Source organism: Salvelinus fontinalis, chromosome 33, assembly GCF_029448725.1.
Source record: "Salvelinus fontinalis isolate EN_2023a chromosome 33, ASM2944872v1, whole genome shotgun sequence".
NCBI lineage: Eukaryota > Metazoa > Chordata > Actinopteri > Salmoniformes > Salmonidae > Salvelinus > Salvelinus fontinalis.
Genome location: NC_074697.1, coordinates 49,485,649 through 49,510,431, shown reverse-complemented (window position 1 = coordinate 49,510,431; position 24,783 = coordinate 49,485,649). Strand labels below are relative to the sequence as shown.

Genomic DNA, 24,783 nt, shown 5'->3' with positions numbered 1-24,783 from the left:
AAAATATTCTATATGAAATGTGTTTCCTTCATATTCCTCTGTGGAATATGGAAGTCCTACCAGGAGTATTGGTCATGCTGCATGATGGCTGTGTCCCAAATAAAAATGTATTTATCACATGCTTCATAAACAACAGGTGTAGACTAACAGTGAACTGCTTACTTACAGTTCCCTAAAGATAAAAAAAAAACATAAAAGTAGTGACATGAGGAATATATACACAGTGAACAACGAGTTAAAATAACATGGCTATATACAGGGAGTACCAGTACCGAGTCGATGGGCAGGGGTACGAGGTAATTGAAGTAGATGTACAGTACTGTACATATCAGTAGGGGTATAGGGACTAGGCAACAGGATAGATAAGACCGTAGCAGCAGCGTATGTGGTGAGTGTGTGTGTCACGCCCTTGACCGTAGAGATCCTTTTTATGTCTCTATTTTGGTTGGTCAGGGCGTGAGTTGGGGTGGGCATTCTATGTCTGGTGTTCTATGTTGTCCTTGTTTTGTATTTCTATGTGTTTGGCCTGGTATGGTTCCCAATCAGAGGCAGCTGTCTATCGTTGTCTCTGAGAACCATACTTAGGTAGCCTGTTCCCACCTGTGTTTGTGGGTGGTTGTTTTCTGTTTTGTGTGTGTGTATACCTTACAGGACTGTTTTGTTTCGTTCTCTCTCTTTGTTGTATTTTGTTCATTCAGTGTTCAGTTTATTCAATATCATTAAAATGAACACTTACCACGCTGCACCTTGGTCTTCTCCTTCTCCCGACGAAATCCGTTACAGTGTGTGGTGTCCGTATGCATGTGTGTGTGTGTTGGGGTGTCATTGTAAGTGTGTGTAAGAGAGTTAGTGCAAAAAAGGGTCTATGTAGGCAGTCCGTGTAGCCATTTTCTTAGCTATTTAGCAGTCTTATGGCTTGGGGGTAGAACATAATCAGTCTCCTGTTGGTTCACAGACTTGGTGCACTGGTACCACTTGCCTGCACCTTGGTCTTCTCCTTCTCCCGACGAAATCCGTTACAGTGTGTGGTGTCCGTATGCATGTGTGTGTGTGTTGGGGTGTCATTGTAAGTGTGTGTAAGAGAGTTAGTGCAAAAAAGGGTCTATGTAGGCAGTCCGTGTAGCCATTTTCTTAGCTATTTAGCAGTCTTATGGCTTGGGGGTAGAACATAATCAGTCTCCTGTTGGTTCACAGACTTGGTGCACTGGTACCACTTGCCTTGCGGTAGCAGAGAGAACAGTCTATGGCTTGGGTGGGCACTGTCGTGCCCTCTTCACAACTGTGTGTGTGGACGATGTTAATTCCTTCGTGATGTGGACACTGAGGAACTTGAAGTTCACGAACCACTCCACTACAGCCCCATCGATGGGGGTGTGTTCGCCCCTCCGTTTCTTGTAGCCAACGATCAGCTCCTTTGTCTTGCTAATGCTGAGGGAGAGGTTGTCCTGGCACCACACTGTCAGGTCTCTGTCAAAAGTAGTGCACTAAATATTTTTTTTTCATTAAACATTTATTTACCTAGGCAAGTCAGTTAAGAACAAATTCTTGTTACCAATGACGGCCTACAGCGGCCACACCCAGACAACACTGGGCCAATTGTGCGCTGCCCTATGGGACTCCCAATCACAGCCGGTTGTAATAGAGCCTGGATTCGAACCAGGGTGTCTGTAGTGACGCCTCTAGCACTGAGATACAGTGTCTTTGACCGCTGTGCCACTCGGGAGTCCAATATATAAGGACTAGGGTGCTTTTGTCAAAAGTAGTGCACTGAGTATATAAAACATTAAGAACTCTTTCCATGTCACTACAGATCCTGGTTCGATACCGGTCTGTGTCGCAGCCGGCCACAATCAGGAGACCCATGAGGCGACACACAATTGACCCAGCGTCGTGCAGGTTAGGGTAGGGTTTGGGATGTTCTTGTCCCATTGCGCTGTAGCGACTCCTGTGGAGCATGCACACTGACGCGGTCACTTGTTAAATCCACTTTAATCAGTGTAGATGAAAGGGAGGAGACAGGTTAAAAAAGTATTTTTGTAAAGCCTTGAGACGATTGATATATGGATTGTGTATGTGTACCATTAAGAGGATGAATGGACAAGAAAATATTGAAGTGCCTTTGAACAAGGGGGTATGGTAGTAGGTGCCAGACTCACCGGTTTGTGTCAAGAACTGCAATGCTACTGGATTTTTTTAACGCTCAACAGTTTCCCGTGTGTATCAAGAATAGTCCACCACTCAAAGGACATTCAGCCAACTTCACACAACTGTGGGAAGCATTGGACTCAAAATGAGCCAGCATCCCTGTGGAATGCTTTTGACACCTTGTAGAGTCCATGCCCTGACAAATTGAGGCTGTTCTGAGGGCAAAATAATAATAAAGCGTACCCACTCAATATTAAGAAAGTGTTCCTGATGTTTGGCATGCTCAGGGTACATAGGGTGCAATTTGGGAAGCAACCTGTTCTGAACACCTACCACATCACTGAAATTACAAGGGACACAACATGTAATCCCAGTCCAACTGTCCCCAGTCCAACTGGTTCATGGAAAAGCACCTTTGTGTATAATAGCAGTGATTTGTTTATTGTTCCTGTAGTATTGTGATGATTGTGCATTCAGACCATGCTCCTTTGAACAGTTGTCTGACAAGACATGTGAGCTCCCAGTTAACAAAGTTCCCCCAATTTGAGAGAACATTCCTTTAAGAGTCTCATTAGGTCATTAACTATCATTTTAATAGGAATATTCCCCTGATGTGCAAGGAATGTTTCCAAGAGACCATCCCCTTAATGTCAATTATAATTTACCTAGAACGTGATTACCATGTTCTCAGAATTTAAGATATTAATGTTCTGGACACGTTTCAGTGGAACGTTGCAAGAACATTCATGTGTCCAGTTTTCTGTGGGTTATGAGAATAATCCATCAACATTCCACCAACAATACACAGAACATGGTTGCCATGTTCTCAGAATATTTATTTTATTTTCACTCTGACATTGTGGAGTATTTTGTGTAGATCCGTGACAAGAAACGACAATTAAATATATTTCAATCCCGCTTTGTAACACAACAAAATGTGAAAGAAATTCTAGGGCGTGTAGACTTTTGTCACTCTATGTGTGTTGGTCATGTGAGACAGCTAACCAATGGCAATCATGGATTAGACGCCGCCAGTGTGGCTTGGTCACAGACAGAATGGTAGTTGAATTAGTTCGCATTGGAGCTAACCCGAACCTTTGTTTTAACATGCTCCGGAAACTCAATTCTGACATAAACTGTACCCCATCTAGTCAAAACAGGTTAGAACGCCAATTTCACTCAGCGTTTATCAACGAAGCCGTCCTATTTGTACATCTTGCTGTTGTTGCTGACATGTAACCGAAACGAAAAATTGGCCGGCAGAAGAATATACGGTAAATATGATGCATGTTAAATTGTTATAACGTTGCCGATTGAACGGGATACAAATTTGACTATGCTACGCGAAGAATCGTTCTTTTGAATTTGTGGTAATATTTTTTCAGTAGAGCGGTTTCTTTAGCCTAGTTAGGGTATATGTACTTATGCGGTGGTTCCCAACCAGGGGTACTAGGTCCCTTCGAGGGTACTTGGCCTACCCACAGTTGGTGATTGAGAAGTCTCATGAGACCATCAGCCTATTGGTAAAATGCATTTGAGGGGGTACTCCAGGCAGACCAAAATTCAGTTACCCAACAGTGGTACAGTAACCAAAAAAGGTTGGGAACCACTTAGCCCAAGATGTACTCTTATGTGACCTTACTTTAAGGGTCAAGGACCTTTGTTATTTTCAGAGATAGACTAGCAGACAAATACTCCATCTGAACGTGAATCAATTATCAACTACCATTCTGCTAAAGTTAAATCTAGACTTGGTTTCCTCTATCGTAACCACTCCTCTTTCACCCAAACTGCCAAACTAACCCTGATTTAGATTACCATCCTACCCATGCTAGATTATGGAGACATAATTTATAGATTGGCAGGTAAGCGTTCTCTCGAGCGGCTAGATGTTCTTTACCATTCTGCCATCATATTTGCCACCAATGCTCCTTATAGGACACATCACTGCACTCTATAATCCTCTGTAAACTAGTCATCTCTGTATACCTGTCGGAAGACCCAATGGTGATGCTTATTTATAAAACCCTCACAGGCCTCACTCCCCCCTGTCTGAGATATCTACTGCAGCTACTGCAGCCGTTCTGCCAGGTCCCCAAAGCACACACATCCCTGGGTCGCTCATCTTTTAAGTTCGCTGCAGCTAACGACTGGAACGAGCTGCAACAAACACTAAAACTGGACAGTTTTATATCTTCATTCAAAGACTCAATCATGGACACTCTTACTGACAGTTGTGGCTGCTTTGTGTGATGTATTGTTGTCTCAAACTGCTTGCCCTTTGTGCTGTTGTCTGTGCAGAATAATGTTTGTACCATGATTTGTGCTCCTACCATGTTGTGTTGCTACCATGCTGGGTTGTTGTCTTAGGTCTCTCTTTATGTAGTGTTGTTCTGTCTCTCTTGTCGTGATGTGTGTGTTGTCCAATATTTTTATTTTTAATCCCAACCCCCGTCCCCGCAGGAGGACTTTTGCCTTTTGGTAGGCCGTCATTGTAAATAAGAATTAGTTCTTAACTGACTTGCCTAGTTAAATAAAATGAAAAAATATAATTTCGTAGGGTAAGGGTACATCAATGTAATCAACCCAGATCTAAAATATTGATCTCTATTGTGGTCCCTGAGTCCCTCTATAGCGTTATCAGCCTAATAGAAGTCAAATAATCTGTTTGTAAGTACTGTATGGGGAAATTCCACATTAACAGAGTGACACTGAGACTCCGATGCAAAGTTTGGTAACAGAATAATGGCACAAACCTTTATTCTGTTACTAAACTTTATATCTGCACTGTACAAGTCAATATGGTTTTGTACAATATTCAGTGAACATTGTTAAATGTAGTCCTGCATAGAGTTGTGTGGTTTGTTTAACTTTGCACTCCTTGGTTTTTGTTTTAAAGTGAGAAATCTGAATCTTATTCACTCTGTGAGAGGAATTGCCCTATGGAACTCCAGGGACCACAGTCAATCGTTGGGTAATGAGTCACCAACTGTCTCTATCTAAGCGGCATGCTTCACTGAAAAACCGGTTCTGTTGTGGTTTATGAGACTTAGTATTGTGCTCTCCCTCTTCCAGTGATTTGTGTAGCCTCTAATGTGACTGTGTAGCCTCTACCAAAGGGTCTGAACATTTAGGGTCAGTTTCCAGGGCACAGATTAAGCCTAGTCCTGGACTAAAAAGCATGTTCAACAGAGAATAGCCATTGACATAGCTTTTAGTCCAGGACTAGGCTTAATGTGTCCAGGAGACCTGTTGTGCATGTTCCCTATAACTGCAGGATTGCTGGCTCAAGCCCCGCTCTGGCTGTTCCTCTTTAATCGCTACTCTGCAGAGGAAGTAACACTAGCTGGCTGTGAATGGCCTTGTATCGTCATTAACCTAACTGACTCGCATTGCACAGCAGAAAGCCTTCAGTAACGGCTGAGATTTAAAGTTCAGTAGGCTGTTTCTGTTCAAATCATAGAGATAGATGGAGGGTGCATCTTTATATCTGTGCTATTATAGAATCTGTGACAGCTTGGGTAGCGCCATTGAGGCTACAACACAGGAATCCTCACCCAGTTGACTACTTTGGCTACTTTAAAATGGTGTAAGCATGGCGGAAGCATTCAATGGCGCTGCCCATGCTAAAATAGCCTTTTGGCCACTAGAGGTCTCTCATTCTCTATGGTTCAAATAATGAAACTTTTGATTCTGAGAGGAATATCGCATCATATTTGGAACTGTATGTATTGAGAGTTGGTGTTGAATGTTCATTTCATCTTGTGCACATTTGCGGCTGAACGTTGGAATTACAGTATAGGCCTACAGATGGAGGGGAAAGGACAGCGATGAAGGGTCTAGCCAGTTTCAGAAGGTGCCTTCACAACAGTGTGTGTCTGCTTAGTGCTCATGGTGAAGACTGCTTGTGCTGGTAGTGGCAACCTACTAGATTTGGATGATATAGGGTTGATGATGGGGAGGGTGATGCGGTTGGCTCGCCGGCCTAGAAGTAAACCTCAGTTGATTACAGCTCATTGTTTACAGTTGAAGTCGGAAGTTTACATACACCTTAGTCAAATACATTTAAACTCAGTTTTTCACAATTCCTGACATTTGATCCTAGTAAAATTCCCTGTTTTAGGTCAGTTAGATCACCACTTTATTTTAAGAATGTGAAATGTCAGAATAATAGTAGAGAATTTTTTATTTCAGCTTTTATTTCTTTCATCACATTCCCAGTGGGTCAGAAGTTTACATACACTCAATTAGTATTTGGTAGCATAGCCTTTAAATTGTTCAACTTGGGTCAAACGTTTCGGGTAGCCTTCCACAAGTTACCCACAATAAGTTGGGATAATTTTGGCCCATTCCTCCTGACAGAGCTGGTGTAACTGAGTCAGGTTGAAGGCCTCCTTGCTCGCACCCGCTTTTTCAGTTCTGCCCACAAATTTTCTATAGTATTGAGGTCAGAGTTTTATGATGGCCACTCCAATACCCTGACTTTGTTGTCCTTAAGCCATTTTGCCACAACGTTGGAAGTATGCTTGGGGTCATTGTCCATTTGGAAGACCCATTTGCGACCAAGCTTTAACTTCCTGACTGATGTCTTGAAATGTTGTTTCAATATATCCACATCACTTTCTTCCTCATAGTGCCATCTATTTTGTGAAGTGCACCAGTCCCTTCTGTAGCAAAGCACCCCCACAACATGATGCTGCCACCCCCGTGCTTCACGGTTGGGATGATGTTCTTCGGCTTGCAAGCCTCCCCCTTTTTCCTCCAATCTTAATGATGATCATTATGGCCAAACAGTTCTAATTTTGTTTCATCAGACCAGAGGACATTTCTCCAAAAAGTACGATCTTTGTCCCCATGTGCAGTTGTAAACTGTAGTCTGGCTTTTTTATGGCGGTTTTGGAGCAGTGACTTCTTCCTTGCTGAGCGGCCTTTCAGGTTATGTCGATATAGGACTCGTTTTACAGTGGATATAGATACTTTTGTACCTGTTTCCTCCAGCATCTTCAAGGTCCTTTGCTGTTGTTCTGGGATTGATTTGCACCATAGTACATTCATCTCTAGGAGACAGAATGCGTCTCCTTCCTTAGCGGTATGACAGCTGCATGGTCCCATAGTGTTTATACTTGCGTACTATTGTTTGTACAGATGAATGTGGTACCTTCAGTTGTTTGGAAATTGCTCCCAAGGATGAACCAGACTTGTGGAGGTCTACAATTGTTTTTCTGAGGTCTTGGCTGATTTCTTTTGATTTTCCCATAATGTCAAGCAAAGATGCACTGAGTTTGAAGGTAGGCCTTGAAATGCATCTACAGGTACACCTCCAATTGACTCAAATGATGTCAATTAGCCTATCAGAAGCTTTTAAAGCCATGACATAATTTTCTGGAATTTTCCAAGCTGTTTAAAGGCACAGTCAACTTAGTGTATGTAAACTTCTGACCCACTGGAATTGTGACACAGTGAAATAATCTGTCTGTAAACAATTGTTGGAAAAATGACTTGTGTCATGCACAAAGTAGATGTCCTAACCGACTTGCCAAAATTATAGTTTGTTAAAAAGAAATTTGTGGAGTGGTTGAAAAACGAGTTTTAATGACTCCAATCGAAGTGTACGTAAACTTCCGACTTCAACTGTATATTTTTTTATTATTATTATGTGGGTATATATATATATTTATTTATTATTATTATGTGTGTGTGTGTATATATATATATATATATATATATATATATATATATATATATATATATATATATATATAATATTCTAATATGCAATTCATTCTGAAACACAGAAATATCACAATTTCATTCATTACAAACTACATGACCCTCCCTTGGATTAGATATTTTTTTTATAGTAAAACCTCCAGGTAACCGTTCTGTACATTTCGGTCTGTCCCGAATGACACAATCTCTTTTGGTTATCCTTTAGCCTTGCTTGACCTCTAGCAATCATGCTAAAGCTGCTGTGATGTTGCTGGGTTTGACATCTGTACTGACATTGTAATTCTCACACCGATCATTATATTGAATGATTTAAGAATACTTTTGTTCATCATGTAGGAACATTAAAAGGCCAGGGTTGTGTTCTGTAGGAACAAATGTTTTGAAATGCAGAAAATGTTTTGAAACGGAACAAGGGGACTACCTGTCCTGAGCTAAAAGGCCAAGGTTTTGTACACACAACATATTTTTTGGGGTGGAAATGGGACAAGGGACTACCTGTCCTGAACCTAGCCCATAAGAACACTGGTTATGTCCCTAATGGCATCCTATTTCGGGAATAGGAGCACCATATGGGAAGCAGCCTCTGCCTTGAAAATCCAACCCGTTATTATTGTCTTCCCTGTAGCTGTGCGGCTGAGGTGGGCTGGTTTTATGAGCGAGCCTGGATGACTGTGATGGAGGACGCGGCCACTCGGCTGGAGAGGGAGCATGTGCACAGCGTCTACGAGAAGATTGCTCCCTATTTTAACGACAGCCGCTACAAGGCCTGGCCCAAGGTGCGCCAGTTCCTACTGGAGCATGAGCCTGGCAGTATCATCGCTGACGTGGGTATGTACGCTACGGTGTCTGTTCTACTACTGACGGACATGCATTAAGTGGGTATGTGTCTGGCTTTTTACTGGCCTTTGTCTGTCTTGTTGTGGCCCGAGTTTAATTGAAACGAACAAAAAGGCCAATAACATACAGGTTTTCTACCTGCTATTGATTGATTTCTTGATGCAATGTTTCGTTGTCGTCAAGCTAATTGGTATTTTTTTTACGCTTGCAGTCAGCTACTGTAAGATGTTGTGATATCTTTCATTTCACGCTAAGGAATTGGTTTTCACACTCGAAAGTACCAGTCATTCTGATTTTGAGGCCTTGCTTCAAGTCATGATGTCAATGTCAAAACACAAGTAGCACTCCAAAAGTAGTGCACTATATAGGCAATCGAATAGGGTGCCATTTTGTATTGGCCTCATGCATGTCTTTCTTCTGGGGTTGACATCTAGGCTGCATCCTGATTCTCCGCCATTCTCCCAAAGGGTGCACATGCACATTTCCAGTCAGAGATAAACCATGGTGGGAAACTCCCTACAGCCAATGTTTACACCAATCCAATTCTTTAAAATCCATTATGGCAAGTGCACACTTTGGTAGAAGGGTAGAGAACTGGGACCTGGTGTTTGTTGTTGATTGTCTGCCATCCTCCACATCACAGGCTGTGGCAATGGCAAGTACCTGCACGTCAACGGCAGTGTGTTCAAGCTGGGCTGTGATGTGTGTTTCCCCCTTGTGGACTCAGCCCGGAGCCAGGGCCACGAGGTGCAGCTGTGTGACTGCCTCAGGCTGCCCTACAGGGACAGCTGCTTTGACGGTGTCCTTTCCATCGCAGGTAGGCCTATACTTCACTCAACATGGGAGGGTAGTGGTCTAGCGGTTAGTGTGTCTGACCCCAGTTCAATCAGAATGGGTTTGAATCCGGCAAACAGGCTTGCATTCCAACTCCTGCTACCATTACAGTCTTATTTTCACTGTGCCCCTCACTCACTCCTCGGGCGTAACCCTACAATGTTTGCATATCGGAAGGGTCTGGATAGGTGTACTTCTCCGCTGTGCAATCCTGTTGTCCGGACCTCTGGCAGTCTCTATGGGGGTACCACAGGGTTCAATTCTCGGGCCAACTCTTTTCTCTGTATATATCAATGATGTCGCTCTTGCTGCGGGTGATTCCCTGATCCACCTCTACGCAGACGACACCATTCTGTATACATCTGGCCCTTCTTTGGACACTGTGTTAACTACCCTCCAAATGAGCTTCAATGCCATACAACACTCCTTCCATGGCCTCCAACTGCTCTTAAATGCTAATAAAACCAAATGCATGCTTTTCAACCATTCGCTGCCCGCCCGACAAGCATCACTACTCTGGACGGTTCTGACCTAGAATATGTGGACAACTACAAATACCTAGGTGTCTGGCTAGACTAAACTCTTCTTCCAGACTCATATCAAACATCTCCAATCCAAAATCAAATCTAGAATCGGATTTCGATTTCGCAACAAAGCCTCCTTCACTCACGCCGCCAAACTTACCCTGGTAAAACGGACTATCCAACCGATCCTCAACTTCGGCGACGTCATCTACAAAATAGCCTCCAATACTTTACTCAGCAAACTGGATGCAGTCTATCACAGTGCCATCCGTTTTGTTACCAAAGCCCCGTATACCACCCACCGCTGCGACCTGTGTGCTCTAGTCGGCTGGCCCTCGCTACATATTCGTCGCCAGACCCACTGGCTCCAGGTCATCTATAAGTCTATGCTAGGTAAAGCTCCGCCTTATCTCAGCTCACTGGTCACGATAACAACGCCCATCCATAACACGTGCTCCAGCAGGTATATCTCACTGGTCATCCCCAAAGCCAACACCTCCTTTGGCCTCTTTTCCTTCCAGTTCTCTGCTGCCAGTGACGAATTGCAAAAATCGCTGAAGCTTGGAGACATATTTGCCTCACTAACTTTAAACATCAGCTAACCGATCGCTGCAGCTGTACATAGTCCATCTGTGAATAGCCCACCCAATCTACCTATCTCATCCCCATATTGTTTTTATTTACTTTTCTGCTCTTTTGCACACCAGTATCTCTACTTGCATATCATCATCTGCTCATTTATCACTCCAGTGTTAATCTGCTAAATTGTAATTATTTCGCTACTACTATACGCCATTTGCACACACTTTATATAGACTTTCTTTTTTTCTATTGTGTTATTGACTGTACGCTTGTTTATTCCATGTGTAACTCTGTTGTTTTTGTCGCACTGCTTTTCTTTATCTTGGCCAGGTCGCAGTTGTAAATGAGAACTTGTTCTCAACTAGCTTACCTGGTTAAATAAAGGTTAAATTTAAAAAAAAACACAAATCGAATCAGCTTGATCTCTGTTAGACGCTTGGACCTTTTTTTTTATATTTTCAGTGTTATTCCATTATAAAGAATATGAGAATTAAACCGGTTCAGCCCCTGGTTCGACCGTGATCTGGCAGAATTACTCCACCTCAAGAATTCCATTTGGCAAATCGCTCGACAAACGCATACTCAGGCTGACTGGCTCTTGTTCAGGCAAATGAGAAATAAGTGCACTCAGGCTATCCAGAAGGCCAAAGTGAGTTACTTTAAGGAGCAGTTCTCTCCCTGTGGGTCTAATCCCAGGAAGTTCTGGAAAACGGTTAAAGACCTGGAGAATAAAGCCTCCTCCTCACAGCTACCCATGTCCATGATGTGGTTGTTACTGACAAGGAGCACATGGCTGAGCTCTTTAATCAGGCACACACGGACCTGCACTGAATTAAATAGCGCACCCTCTCCTCTGGCAGTGGCCCACTCGCACTGGCACACACGGACCTGCAGTGAATGGTCATTACGCATACTCAGGCTGACTGGCTCTTGTTCAGGCAAATGAGAAATAAGTGCATTCAGCAGAGGAGAGGGTGCGATATTTCAGCAGCATGTATTCAGGCTATCCAGAAGGCCAGTTAAATAAATAAAAAATATACATGCTGCTGAAATATCGCCCTCTGGAGAATAAAGCCTCCTCCTCACAGCTGCCCATGTCCCGTAATGTTGATGATGTGGTTGTTACTGACAAGGAGCACATGGCTGAGCTCTTTAAATCACCACTTCATTAAGTCAGGATTACTATTATCAACCACTTAAGCCATTATCGTAATGACCATTCAGTGCAGGTCCGTGTGTGCCAGTGCGAGTGGGCCACTGCCAGAGGCCAGTTAAATAAATTAACGTAAACTAACGTTAGCTATTTAGCCAGTAATAAAGCCATTATTGTGTGAATCTGGGCCAGTGATGGGCTACTTTGTTTAATAGAAGAGCCGTTGAACCGTTACTCAAAATATGTATAAGTGCCGGTACGGCGCTCCGGCTGGTAGGGGTGGTATACAGAAGAGCCCTGTTTGGTAAAAGACCAAGTCCATATTATGTTAAGAACAGCTTAAATAAGTAAAGAGAAACAACAGTCCATCATTCCTTTAAGATACGAAGGGCAGCCAATCTGCAAAATTTAGAGAATTTGGAAGTTTCTTCAAGGGCAGTCGCAAAAACCATCAAGCGCTATGATGAAACGGGAAAGGAAGACCCAGAGTTACCTCTGCTGCAGATGATGTGTTCATTAGAGTTAACTGCACCTCAGTTAAAAAACACACCTCCAGGCTGTGTAAGGGCTATTTGATCAAGAAGGAGAGTGATGGAGTGCTGCATTAGATGAACTGGCCTCCACAATCACCTGACCTCCCACCCAATTGAGATGGTTTGGGATGATTTGGACTGCAGAGTGAAGGAAAAGCAGCCAACAAGTGGTCAGTATATGTGGGAACTCCTTCAAGACTGTTGGGAAAGTATTCCAGGTGAAGCTGGTTGAGAGAATGCCAAGAGTGTGAAAAGCTATCATCATAGCAAAGGGTGGCTATATATATTTTGATTTGTTTAACTCTTTTTGTTTACTACATGATTCCGTATGTGTTATTTCATAGTTTTGATGTCTTCACTATTATTCTACAATGTAGAAAAGTCAAAACAAAGAAACCCTTGAATGAGTAGGTTTCAACTTTTAACTGGTACTGTACATTTCTCGATTTTTAAGTGAATGATGTGTGTGTACGCATGCCGCATGAGCTTAGTTAAACTGTCTTAACCCATCACCCATTATATTTTCCAGCTGGTTTTACTCCATTGTTTGTTTACAAACACTGTACATCTTTACAACACGGTTAAAAATCATTTTTATCTCATTTTAGTCAGTCCTTGCAACCATAGCTCTGTCTGAATTACATTTCTACAGCTCCATCCCTCTGCTGTTTTACCCCAAAAAGTATCTGGTGCCATTTTGTTTGAATCCCAGATTGCTCATTTAGCATACGGGCAACTGCCTCTTCTTGGGTATCATGTAGCTGTTCATGTTAAGTGCTTCACTTCATATCAAAGTAGTTGAGTGACATGAATGAAATGATGAAATCAAGGCGGGTTACCAGGTGACATGAGATAAGCATTTCCTGGCACAGCTGCCCTAGTTGCCTAGGCAGCTGGGTCACCAAGGTAACAAGAGTATGTTTGGGAAATAATCAATGGTTTTATTGCAGGTAAAGTGGTGTCTAATTACCAACGCTGTGAGTAGGCAGGATTCGGGTGCTCATTTGCCCTAGGACAGTATTAATAAACACTAGCCCTTCAGTGGCCTCGGGTGGTAGAACAGTTGCTGCCACTGCCTTCAGAGCACATGTATTGTGTTGGCGTGGGTTTAAATCTAGTCCATCAGGGTTGGGGTCAATTCAAATTGAAATAAATCAATTCAGGAAGACATTCGAATTTAAAATTGACCAAAAACATTTGAAATGATTAAATACTTAGATACCCGTTATGCTATTATTGAACTGGAATTTCAGTTTAATTCCTGAGTTGATTGCCGCAATTGGAATTGAACCCAACCCTGTAGCCTTATGCCCTTTTGACCACCCTCCTTTTAATTTTGCTCTTCTCTCTTCACTCTCAATATTCCCCCCAGCCCTTCAGAAAGATCTGTTGAACATGACACTACTGTACAAGAAGCTCCAACATCCACCGCTGTCCCAGTTGCACTGCTGAACTTAAACTTTCCGACTTTCAAATGTTTTTTTTTCTCCTACTAGTCATCCATCATCTGTCCACCAAAGAGCGTCGTATTCGAGCAATTAAAGAAATGGCAAGGACCCTGCGTGTGGGCGGGCGCATCATGATCTACGTGTGGGCCATGGAGCAGACACGGCGGAAGTTTCAGAAGCAGGACATCTTTGTGCCCTGGAACCCCAACCCCCCGTCCCCCAACCTGGGCGGGGAGCGGCCCACACCCCGGTGGAGGGGCGCAGCACAGAGTGTGAGCGGTAGGTAGCTATTTACGGGTAAGGGAGGTGCCAGAAGGTTGCTGGTTCAAATTCCAGGCAGGGCAATGTAAGAGAAAAGCTGGTAATATCTGGAAGGCTGCTGTTTTTTGTTGTTAATCCCAGGTACAATCTCCTGCTGTTGTCCCTTTGAGCAAGGCACTACTAAAATAGTGTTTGAATGTGTGTGCATGCGCATGTGTGAGAGCTTGGACTAACCAAGTACTATTCTATTCTTATCTATCCAAGAATACCTCTACAGCGACAGCAAAGACGAGCACAGGAAGGTGAAAAGCACATCGTTCATGCTGGATGAAGAGATGGCCTGCAGTCCCCAACAGAGGCTGTGGTTCTTCTCTCGCTCCCTGGACTCAGTCTTTGACTTTGGCAGCCTGACCATCTCCAGGGCCAACGACAACCACTCCCCCTCCACAGAGACAACCACTCCCCCTCCCTCTACCGCCTTGGTCCAGGAGTGTGGCTTGATGGCCCTGCCTGACTTGGTCACCTCCTACCAGATGGAGCACACAGAGGGACAAGGGCGGCCAGGGGAGAGGGAAGCAGGCCCACCAGGAGACCTCAAACAGGACAGCAGTCAGAGCCCCCAGGATAGTGAAGGGGAGCCAGAGGCTGCCTCGTGTCTGCGCTATTACCACGTGTTCCGGGAGGGCGAGCTGGCGGAGCTGATCAAGAGCCACGTCGAAGAGCTCCACGTCCTTTACTCTTGCTTTGACCACGCCAACTGGTGCGTGGTGGCCGAGAAAGTCCAGGTTTGGAAGATATGACTTGGTTTTAATAAGTTTGATTTGTATTTTTTAAATAATTTATTCATTTTGTGCCTCAAATGTAAAAAAGAAACACTTTTTAAAGAGATTTTGAAGGTACTGTTCACATTCTTACGGTGTTTTAAGAGTTACTGTGTATCGCAAATTAATAGCACCTAAAAGCAGTATCCAGAGGGCCAGGATACTGCGTCCCAAATGGCACCCTATTCCAAAGACTTCCATGCTCCGTTCCAATGCACCACCAATAACAATCAATGGAAAATGTCTGCCAAGGATGTGCGTCATTTCAGTTTTCCCCCTCCAAGCTTTTCTTCTTCTGTTTTTCGCCACAACCCTTGAGACCATTAGTGGTGGAATGGGTCTCTCATATATGCAAATTCTGCCTGTATTTGTCTTCAAATATTCCGCAATATACAAGGGGAATCAACCTTGCGGCAACGTTCTGTGATGTTGGTATCCCTTTCTATGGGCCACCTGTGTATAATGGGTCATGTTCTAAGGAGCCATGTGTTGTTATTAAGAATGCTTAAGGCAAGTGCTATCATTTCAATACTGTCTGTGTGATGTGTTAATATTTTGTCCGGCTGAACTAAGAATTTTTTGGTCAAATGAACAGACACGTCCTAGATGATACTGTGAAACGTTGCATTGTAGGTATGTTGCTGCTTGCTGAATGTCAGTGGTTCGCACATGAATAGTTCTCGGGACAACTTGAAACATTTCTGTAGTCAGTGAACCAGGCATAAGCCGTGCAACTGTTCTAGACCCACTTCTATGTTACTGGTATAGAGATTGATATCACCTAGCATACGTTATTTTAGTAAAAAAAAATGTAAGGTTTACTTTTTAAAATGTTTAAGTATCATTTGTCCGTGTATGTTTTTGTTTACCCCATTTTTAATAAATTATTTTTATGAATCTCCTTATGATTGATTTACTGGTTCTAATCAAATGTTTATTCTACCAATTTCCTGATACGCCGTGGCCAAGGATGCGGGTACAGAACAACATTAACTGTCAAACAAATTTAATAGACTACACTACATAATACTGTTAGTACCATCCTATGGCAAGCCAGGGAACTACATAAACTCAGCAAAAAAAGAAAAGTACCCTTTTCAGGACCCTGTCTTTCAAAGATAATTTGTAGAAATCCAAATAACTTCACAGATCTTCATTGTAAAGGGTTTAAACACTGTTTCAATGAACCATAAACAATAATGAACATGCACCTGTGGAACGGTCGTTAAGACACTAACAGCAGGCAATTAAGGTCACAGTTATGAAAACTTAGGACACTAAAGAGGCCTTTCTACTGACTCTAAAAACACCAAAAGAAAGATGCCCAGGATCCTTGCTCATCTGCGTGAATGTGCCTTAGGCATGCTGCAAGGAGGCATGAGGACTGCAGATGTGGCAAGGGCAATAAATTGCAATGTCCGTACTGTGAGATGCCTAAGACAGCGCTACAGGGAGACAGGAGATCGTCCTCGCAGTGGCAGACCACGTGTAACAACACAGGATCGGTACATCCGAGACAGGTACAGGATGGCAACAACAACTGCCCGAGTTACACCAGGAATGCACAATCCCTCCATCAGTGCTCAGGCTGTCTGCAATAGACAGAGGTTGGCCTGTTGTAAGGCAGGTCCTCACCAGACATCACCGGCAACAACATCGCCTATGGGCACTAACCCACCGTCGCTGGACCAGACAGGACTGGCAAAAAGTGCTCTTAACTAACGAGTCGCGGTTTTGTCTCACCAGGGGTGATGGTCGGATTCGCGTTTATCGTCTAAGGCAGGGGTGTCAAACTCATTCCAAGGAGGGCCTTGTGTCTGCAGGTTTTTGGTTTTTCCTTTCAATAAAGCCCTAGACAACCAGGTGTGGGGAGTTCCTAACTAATTAGTGATGTTAATACATCAATCAAGTACAAGGGAGGAGCGAAAACCCGCAGACACTCGGCCCCCCGTGGAATGAGTTTGACACCTGTGGTCTAAGGAATGAGCGTTACACCGAGGCCTGTACTCTGGAGCGGGATCGATTTGGAGGTGGAGGGTCCGTCATGGTCTGGGGCGGTGTGTCGCAGCATCATAAGACTGAGCTTGTCATTGCAGGCAGTTTTTTTTCTTGCTATGCAAGGGTCACGGCTTTTGTGGAGCGATAGGTAACGATGCTTTGTGGGAAGGCAGTTGTCGATGTGTGCAGAAGGTCCTTGGTTTGAGTCCAGGTTGGGGCAAGAAGAGAGATGGAAGCAATACTTTTACATTAGCACTAACACAACTGATTCAAATAAAGGCTTAAAGATTAGTTGAATCAAGTGTGCTAGTGTAGCTGGGGATCTATGAAATTCATTTCTCAGCCTGAAGTGTTTTTTAATAGCGCGGTGGGTTGAAATGCTTTATTAGGGCGGTCACGTCTGTTTTTGCGAGGCAGAGGTCCTGAGTTCGAATCTCGGTATGAGCTGAATCAAATCAAATTTATTTATATAGCCCTTACATCAGCTGATATCTCAAAGTGCTGTACAGAAACCCAGCCTAAAACCCCAAACAGCAAGCAAATGCAGGTGTGGAAGCACGGTGGCTAGGAAAAACTCCCTAGAAAGGCCAAAACCTAGGAAGAAACCAGGCTATGAGGGGTGGCCAGTCCTCTTCAGGCTGTGCCGGGTATAACAGAACATGGCCAAGATGTTCAAATGTTCATAAATGACCAGCATGGAAACAGGGGAAAGAGGTACTTGCTAAGCAAGCAGCGTGACATCCTTTACAATGGTGCTGCTAGACTCGGATCTACACTCCGCTCGACTGTTGGGGTTGCTGTGGAGTGAGTTTGGGGTGTGAATGTAGCAGATGGGGAAACTCTGTGAAACTCACTCCTCAGCCTGAACTGTTGACCCTGGCACCATTGAAGAAGGCCTTTTGCAATGGGTTGGAATGCTTCAGGAAGGCAGTCCGTGTGTTTGCGAGGCAGAGGTCCTGAGTTCTAGTCTCGGTATGAGCCGGCCATGTGGAAGTCGGTACTCTCTAAGCAAGCAGCTTGACCGTGACGTCCTTTACATTAGGGAAAAAACTAAAACGTGCAACCGTTTGGTTCCCCAGGATTGGGAAACACTGATCCAACTCACCCTGCTCAGTCAGCTGCAGGCTTCCCAGCTTGTCATCCCGGTGAGGGTCGACTCCAGCATCGTACAGTACCAGGTCTGGACGAAACGTCTCTAGCAGCCAGGGAATATGAGTCTCAACTAACCCACAAAACAAACAATAATGTTGTGTTTATCAGTAGAACTTTGGCATGTCTGAATTACATTTCTACCTCACAGGAAAAACAGTTGATAAAAACATAAAAAAGTCTTAGCCTGATTGTGGGAGAAAACACGGAATGCATAGGTCCTTAAGCTCACTGGCTATCCTCAGAACTGACATTGCTCAAGTCAATGATTCTCTGTAATACTATACATGTATTGGGTTTCATGTCCAGGGATTTGCTTCCCAAATGGCCCCCTATGTAGTGCACTAATTTTGACCAGGAAAATAATTTGTTTACGCATTTAGATAATTGATGTCAAAGGTTAATAAATTACATTTTATCTTTGTAATTTAAGAAAGTGTACAACTGTTTGTAAACTTTCAAATGATATCAAACTCAACAGTATTTTTTTCAGTGGTGAAGATATAGATGTGTCATGGTAGGGTGGGGTATGCTAAATCCAGTGTGGTCAAACTATTGTAACGGTGACAAAACATGTTTTTTGCACTTTGAATTTGAAATGATACAATGACAGAGTTTAAAGTGCAGATTGTCAACTTTAGTTTGAGGGTATTTTCATCCATATCGGGTGAAACGTTTAGAAATTGCAGCACTTTTTGTACATAGTCCCCCAATTTTAGGGGACCAAAAGTAAATGGGAACAATTCACTTACAGTATGTGTAGTAAAAGGTTAAGTATTTGATCCCATAATAATAGCACGCAATGACTACATCAAGCTTGTGACTCTACACATTTATTGGATGCATTTGCTGTTTGTTTTGGTTGTTTAATTTCTATTGGGCACAAAAAAAATTGAATGGTAAATAATGTATTATCATTTTGGAGTCACTTTTATTGTAATAAGAATAGAATGTTTCTAAACACTTCTGCATTAATGTGGATGCTACCGTGATTACGGATCATCCTGAATGAATCGTTAATGAGTGAGAAAGTTAGAGGCATAAATACCATACCCCCTATTACAGGCTTTGGTTTTCCCATTTATATTTCGCGGTTGGATGTTAGCACGTTGGCCGCACCGATTGGTGTCACCTCGTTAGTATGTTTTACACCTGTGCTGGTTTGTCATCTCGTTTGTCAGAAGGCGTTTCCTCCTATGTTTAAGAGCTGCAGAACCACTCCTTTATTGGGGGTGTCTTGCTAATTGCCTATCATTTCCACCTGTTGTCTATTCCATTTGCACAACAGCATGTGAAATTTATTGTCAATCAGTGTTGCTTCCTAAGTGGACAGTTTCATTTCACAGAAGTGTGATTGACTTGGAGTTACATTGTGTTGTTTAAGTGTTCCCTTTATTTTTTTGAGCAGTGTATATTTACGCACAGTGTGTCGTCGGGATCTCTGTTGGAAAGTTTGTTTCTGTTGGAGAGTTTGTCCGCCCTCTCTCTCTCTGTCGTGGTTAGAATGGATAGTTCAGAGTAACATTTAGCAATGTTGTTATATGATAGATGTTTCGGCGGTTGTCGGTCTTCGCGTTCAATGATACCGAATTCCTAGCTGCAGACTAATTAGTATCAAAGATTTGTTCTTATTCTGTCGGTTTGATAGTCTCAGAGTTTAACCACGTGGTATGGTTAAGAATTCAGCAATGACTCAAACCTTAGCCCTCTCGTGGTTATCGAGGTAAGCTGGTCTCTACTCAAACCTTAGCCCTCTCATAATTGAGAGAAGCATGGTCTGAAGATAAATTGCCACGGTGGGGGTTATATTCGGGATCATAGTCATATGTTGTATCTTCTGGTGGTTGGTGCGCATCCTCTGTCAAACCTCTGATGCCATTCAGAAGAACTTTGCTGGTCATTAACCTGCTGTTCATACTCATCATCACTCCAACCATAGCCCCCTTTGTCTCTTTTAGAGTGCTGTGGGGGAAAGCCATGGTCATCCAAGTCTGGAGAGTTTCTGTACCCAGGGACAGGGAACTTGTGCCAACGTAGGACCTGTTGAAAGCCCTCTCTTTGGGGGTGATACTGGTGGTCAGCGGGAGGCTGTGTGGAGGTCTGTGGAACCTGGGGTATGGCTGAGTGTGGAAAGGGGAGGTTACCAGTGATTGTGATCTGAGTTGGGACCATAGCTGGGCCCCCAAGGCATCGGTCTCCTGGGCTGGTATGGCTCGTTGTCATACCAGTGTGGGCAAGGTGCGTTATTACAGTAGGTCTGTTATGGTAAAAAAAAATGTAATCCTCCACAAGTCTGGTTCATCCTTGGGAGAAATTTCCAAACGCCTGAAGGTACCACGTTCATCTGTACAAACAATAGTACGCTATTAAACACCATGGGACCATGCAGCCATTATACCCCTCAGGAAGGAGACGCGTTCTGTTTCCTAAGAATAAACGTACTTTGTTTCAAAAAGTGCAAATCAATCCCAGAACATCAGCAAAAGACCTTGTGAAGATGCTGGAGGAAACAGGTACACAAGTATCTATAACCACAGTAAACGAGTCCTATATCGACATAACCTGAAAGGCCACTCGGCAAGTAAGAAGCCACTGCTTTAAAACCGCCATAAAAAAAGCCAGACTACGGTTTGAAACTGAGCATGGGGACAAAGATCGTACTTTTTGGAGAAATGTCCTCTGGTCTGATGAAACAAAAATAGAACTGTTAGGTCATAAGGATCATCGTTTTGTTTGGAGGAAAAAGGGGGAGGGTTGCAAGCCGAAGAACACCATTCCAACCGTGAAGCACGGGGGTGGCAGCATCACGTTGTGGGGGTGCTTTGCTGCATGAGGGACTGGTGCACTTCACAAAATAGATGAGGAAAATTATGTGGATATATTGAAGCAACATCAGTCAGGAGATGAAAGCTTGGTCGCAAATGGGTCTTCCAAATGGACAATGACCCCAAGCATACTTCCAAAGTTGTGGCAAATGGCTTAAGGACAACAAAGTCAAGGTATTGGAGTGGTCATCACAAAGCCCTGAACTCAATCCCATAGAAAATTTGTGGGCAGAACTGAAAAAGCGTGTGCGAACAAGGAGGCCTACAACCTGACTCAGTTACGCCAGCTCTGTCAGGAGGAATGGGCCAAAATTCACCCAACTTATTGTGGGAAGCTTGTGGAAGGCTACCCGAAACATTTGACCCAAGTTAAACAATTAAGGCAATACTAATTGAGTGTATGTAAACTTCTGACCCACTGGGAATGTGATGAAAGAAATAAAAGCTGAAAGAAATCATTCTCTCTACTATTATTCTGACATTTCACATTCTTAAAATAAAGTGGTGATCCTAACTGACCCAAGACAGGGATTTTTTTACAACGACTAAATGTCAGGAATTGTGAAAAACTGAGTTTAAATGTATTTGGCTAAGGTATGTAAACTTCCGACTTCAACTGTACAGGTCCAATGAAGGCAGCGCTGCTGGTACCCAGCTTTTTGATCACTGTCTCTGCCCTTTATGCCGGGACCTCCAATTCTCACTGGCAGCACTCTGTCTGTTGCAGAGGCTCCATTTGTCTCCACTTTTAAACACTCCAGTCGTTCTCCATTTCTTCCAGTGAGAGAAGTTCCAGACTTGTCTCACGGAAATACCAACGAGAAGTTGGGGTAAATCCTTTGAATCAACATGCAAAGGATTTACCGCACATCGTAGTTCATGGGTTTTGATTAGCAATACTTTGCAAATACTTGCCAAGCAAGTTAGCTTGGCAGTAAATCTGAAATCAGTGCCAGAAAGTTAAGATACTTTTTAAAGAAATATTATTTCTGCACTTCATTGACAAGCATCAAGCTTTAACTATAGCTAGTTTCAAAGAATGGCTGAGGTAAGTTAACTAGACAAAACAATGCTAAATAGATGGCTAGCAAGCCAACATGAGAAAATGTATTTTATATTATTTTAAGCAATTCAAAATATACAATCTAGATGAAACTAAGAGTATACCGCTACAAACATTAGCAAGCTAGCCAATGTTAAAGCAAGTCTTGCAAAGTTACTGCTTGGCAAGATTTGGTAACTGATAAAATAGCCATAGGCAGCCGCTAGAATTGTGCTAATGAATTAGCTACTTACCATAAAGTGATGAAGTTGAAGTATTACATGTTATGATACATTTTCATGATTTTAAATTAGCTAGGTAACATTTTGTTTATGGAAATTAACATGAAGACCGACTGTTTGTGAAAAAAATGGAGGCAGTTTCGCAGCGACATCGCCACCTGCTGTTGCTTTTTAAGGGTTTGACCACACCAGTTAAAATCCTGTTTATAAATTACACAAAATACTCATATTACCAATACATTAGAACATTTATTGTGAACATGCAGATGTGAGCGACAAGAGGTCATAAACACAAGGACAACAATTTTAGTATCTTTTCATTTATATTATACAGTTCGTGACAGTTCTTCTAATGCCATTTCACTAAACTATTTCAGGAGTTCTCCAAGACAACCCCTTTTCTGTCTGATGCATTTTGTTGGCATCAATATTTTTGCCCAAAAAGGCAAGATGGACCAAATCCTAACTTGATTCAGCCTGATGTTACAAACAACTCCATATGATAATTTTCCAACATTTCGCTATTGTTAACATTCACCTGGCACCAATCATGTCATGGTTAGCCTCTCTAAAATCCCCCCCCCCCCAGCTTAAAAAAGAACCTACATCTTTCCAGATGGATTCCCAATAACAATCCAATACATTCTCTGTCACGTGTCTATCCCTATGCCATCGTGTAGGGCCTGAGTGTCAATCATGACCAGCTCTTCATCCTCCACCCACTCATCCTCTTGGGGCAGGTGGACATGCTGTGGAGCGGGGGCCAGAGGTGTCTTTAGGATCCGGTGGGTCTCGGTCCTGCGAGGGGTGTTGAAGGTCTTGTTGACGGACGGCGAGAGTAAGGTCATGGTGCCCAAGGGGCAGAGTGGAGGGGGAGAGGGGACACGACACAGGTACTCCAGGCCCCTCTTTCTTTTCAGGCTCTTGTTGTCCCCCCCGGAGGAGCAGGCGGGTGGAGGGGGGACGACCCTGTTCAGGGGGGTGAAGGGGCCAACGCTTCGAACTGACTCCTGGGGTGTCATCTGGAAGACAACACACACTAAAAGTTCGTACAGAGAGTGGCAAGTCAAATTCAAGGACTTAAGTACTTTTTCAAGCACTAATATTTATTTTCAAGGACCATCAATTTGTAATAGTTAGTACTATGCAATTGTTTCTAGTTGCCGCCAGATGGCAGTAGATCGCCACAACCTCATAAGAAAATATTCGAACGATTCATCACTACCTTAAAAGTTCTACTCAATAATACGTTGCTTCACTACATATACATGAGTGTTAAGTCGGTACTGATGATTATGGGAGATGCCTACTGATGAACACACATTTCCTATTTGCATTACTCCCGAGAGGCGCAGCGGTCTTAGACACTGCATCTCGGTGCTAGAGACGTCACTACAGACCATGGTTCAATTCCAGGCTGTATCACAACCGGCCGTGATTGGGAGTCCCATAGGGCGGCGCACAATTGGCCCAGTGTCGTCCGGGTTTGGCCGGGCTAGGCAGTCATTGTAAATAAGAATTGGTTATTAACTGACTTGCCTAGTTAAATAAAAATAAATTAAAAATGACTACACAATTACAGCTTAATTACTTTTTATTGGGCATTTGGGAATCTCCTGCTTAATAGCATCTAGCTTCCGAGTGGCAGCTTTAGTGTCGCCGGGCGGGTGGGATGTGTGAGAAAAACGGCATGTGAACAGCCACCAGAACCCGCTTGATATATGAATGAGGCGATTGGCAAAAAATCTCAGGAGGTTGTTTTAGAGAAAGTCACAGTTTGTCTTTTTCCCCCCTTCATGTGACTCTTCAGACTCTTCACCCATGCTCGCAAAACAAAAATATAAGACGCAACATGTAAAGGGTTGGTCCCATGTTTCATGAGCTGAAATGAAAGATCCCAGACATTTTTCATACCCATAAAAAGGCAGGATTGAATCTACCCAGCATTTTAGCTATCGATGTGACATTTGGCGGCACCTAATCAGTCAGTTCTGTACCTTCCTGGCTGAGTGGCAGTGCTCGCCTGGCAACCACAGCACGAAGAAATAATACTCGGCACTCTGCCCGGGAAATTAATTTGCAAGACCAATACATTTTTCATAAAAAAAACATTTTGGTATGTTCTGTCATTTTAATTCAAGCACTTTTCAATTACCAACGTGTGAAAATGTCTAATTTTCAAAGTATTCCATTTCAGAGTGCCAAATTCCAGTACTTTAAGCACCTCAAGCGCCTTCCGCAAACCCTGACACACATTCTTTGTTAATTTAATGTACAATGTGTAGATGTGACTTGATGTGTAGTGGTGAATAACATTGATACAGACTTGTGTTGTGTACATAGGAATGTACATGTTTTTTTAATTTTTATAAATCAACTGTCATTCCAGCTTGACCAGAATAGTTGTCTGATTGGGAAACCAACAAAAACTCACAGTAGTCCTGGCATCTGGTTTGGCATCTGGAGTCCATGGCGGCGGAGGAAGACACTGGACAGACCCCTGGACTAAGTTAGATAACCTCTCCTCTGCAGTCCTGAAGAAGTGTTCCTGGCCCTGCTCAAACCACACACAATAAATTCAAACATCCTCAAATCAGTGGCAGTGAGGAAGACAAATCTTGACCTCACAGGAATAACGTGTCCAATTTCCCTGTATAAC

General features: G+C 43.2%; 2 protein-coding genes across 5 annotated transcripts in view; one reads left to right on the top strand and one right to left on the bottom strand.

Annotated features, from left to right (window-relative positions):
* Window positions 1-3,151: 3,151 nt before the first annotated feature.
* LOC129832472 (probable tRNA methyltransferase 9B) lies at window positions 3,152-15,769 on the top strand. Of its 2 annotated transcripts, none has more exons than XM_055896563.1 (5): window positions 3,152-3,419; window positions 8,501-8,703; window positions 9,440-9,529; window positions 13,835-14,065; window positions 14,312-15,769. In XM_055896563.1, exons 2-5 carry the CDS (start codon window positions 8,541-8,543, stop codon window positions 14,845-14,847), a joined length of 1,020 nt encoding a protein of 339 aa, XP_055752538.1. In that variant the 5' UTR covers window positions 3,152-3,419; window positions 8,501-8,540; the 3' UTR covers window positions 14,848-15,769. The 2 variants fall into 2 exon arrangements, with proteins under 2 accessions (XP_055752538.1, XP_055752537.1); XM_055896562.1 differs by having other exon boundaries at window positions 3,153-3,419; window positions 9,356-9,529.
* A 6,584-nt stretch (window positions 15,770-22,353) lies between these two features.
* brca2 (BRCA2 DNA repair associated) overlaps window positions 22,354-24,783 on the bottom strand; it is a 34,528-nt gene continuing 32,098 nt past the window's right edge. For all 3 annotated transcript variants that reach the window (XM_055896560.1, XM_055896559.1, XM_055896561.1), the window contains 2 exons: window positions 24,559-24,678; window positions 22,354-23,146 (listed from right to left, as the gene is read on the bottom strand). In XM_055896560.1, coding sequence (XP_055752535.1) covers window positions 22,775-23,146; window positions 24,559-24,678 — 492 coding nt within the window. In that variant the 3' untranslated portion in view covers window positions 22,354-22,774. The remainder of the gene's footprint in view (window positions 23,147-24,558; window positions 24,679-24,783) is intronic.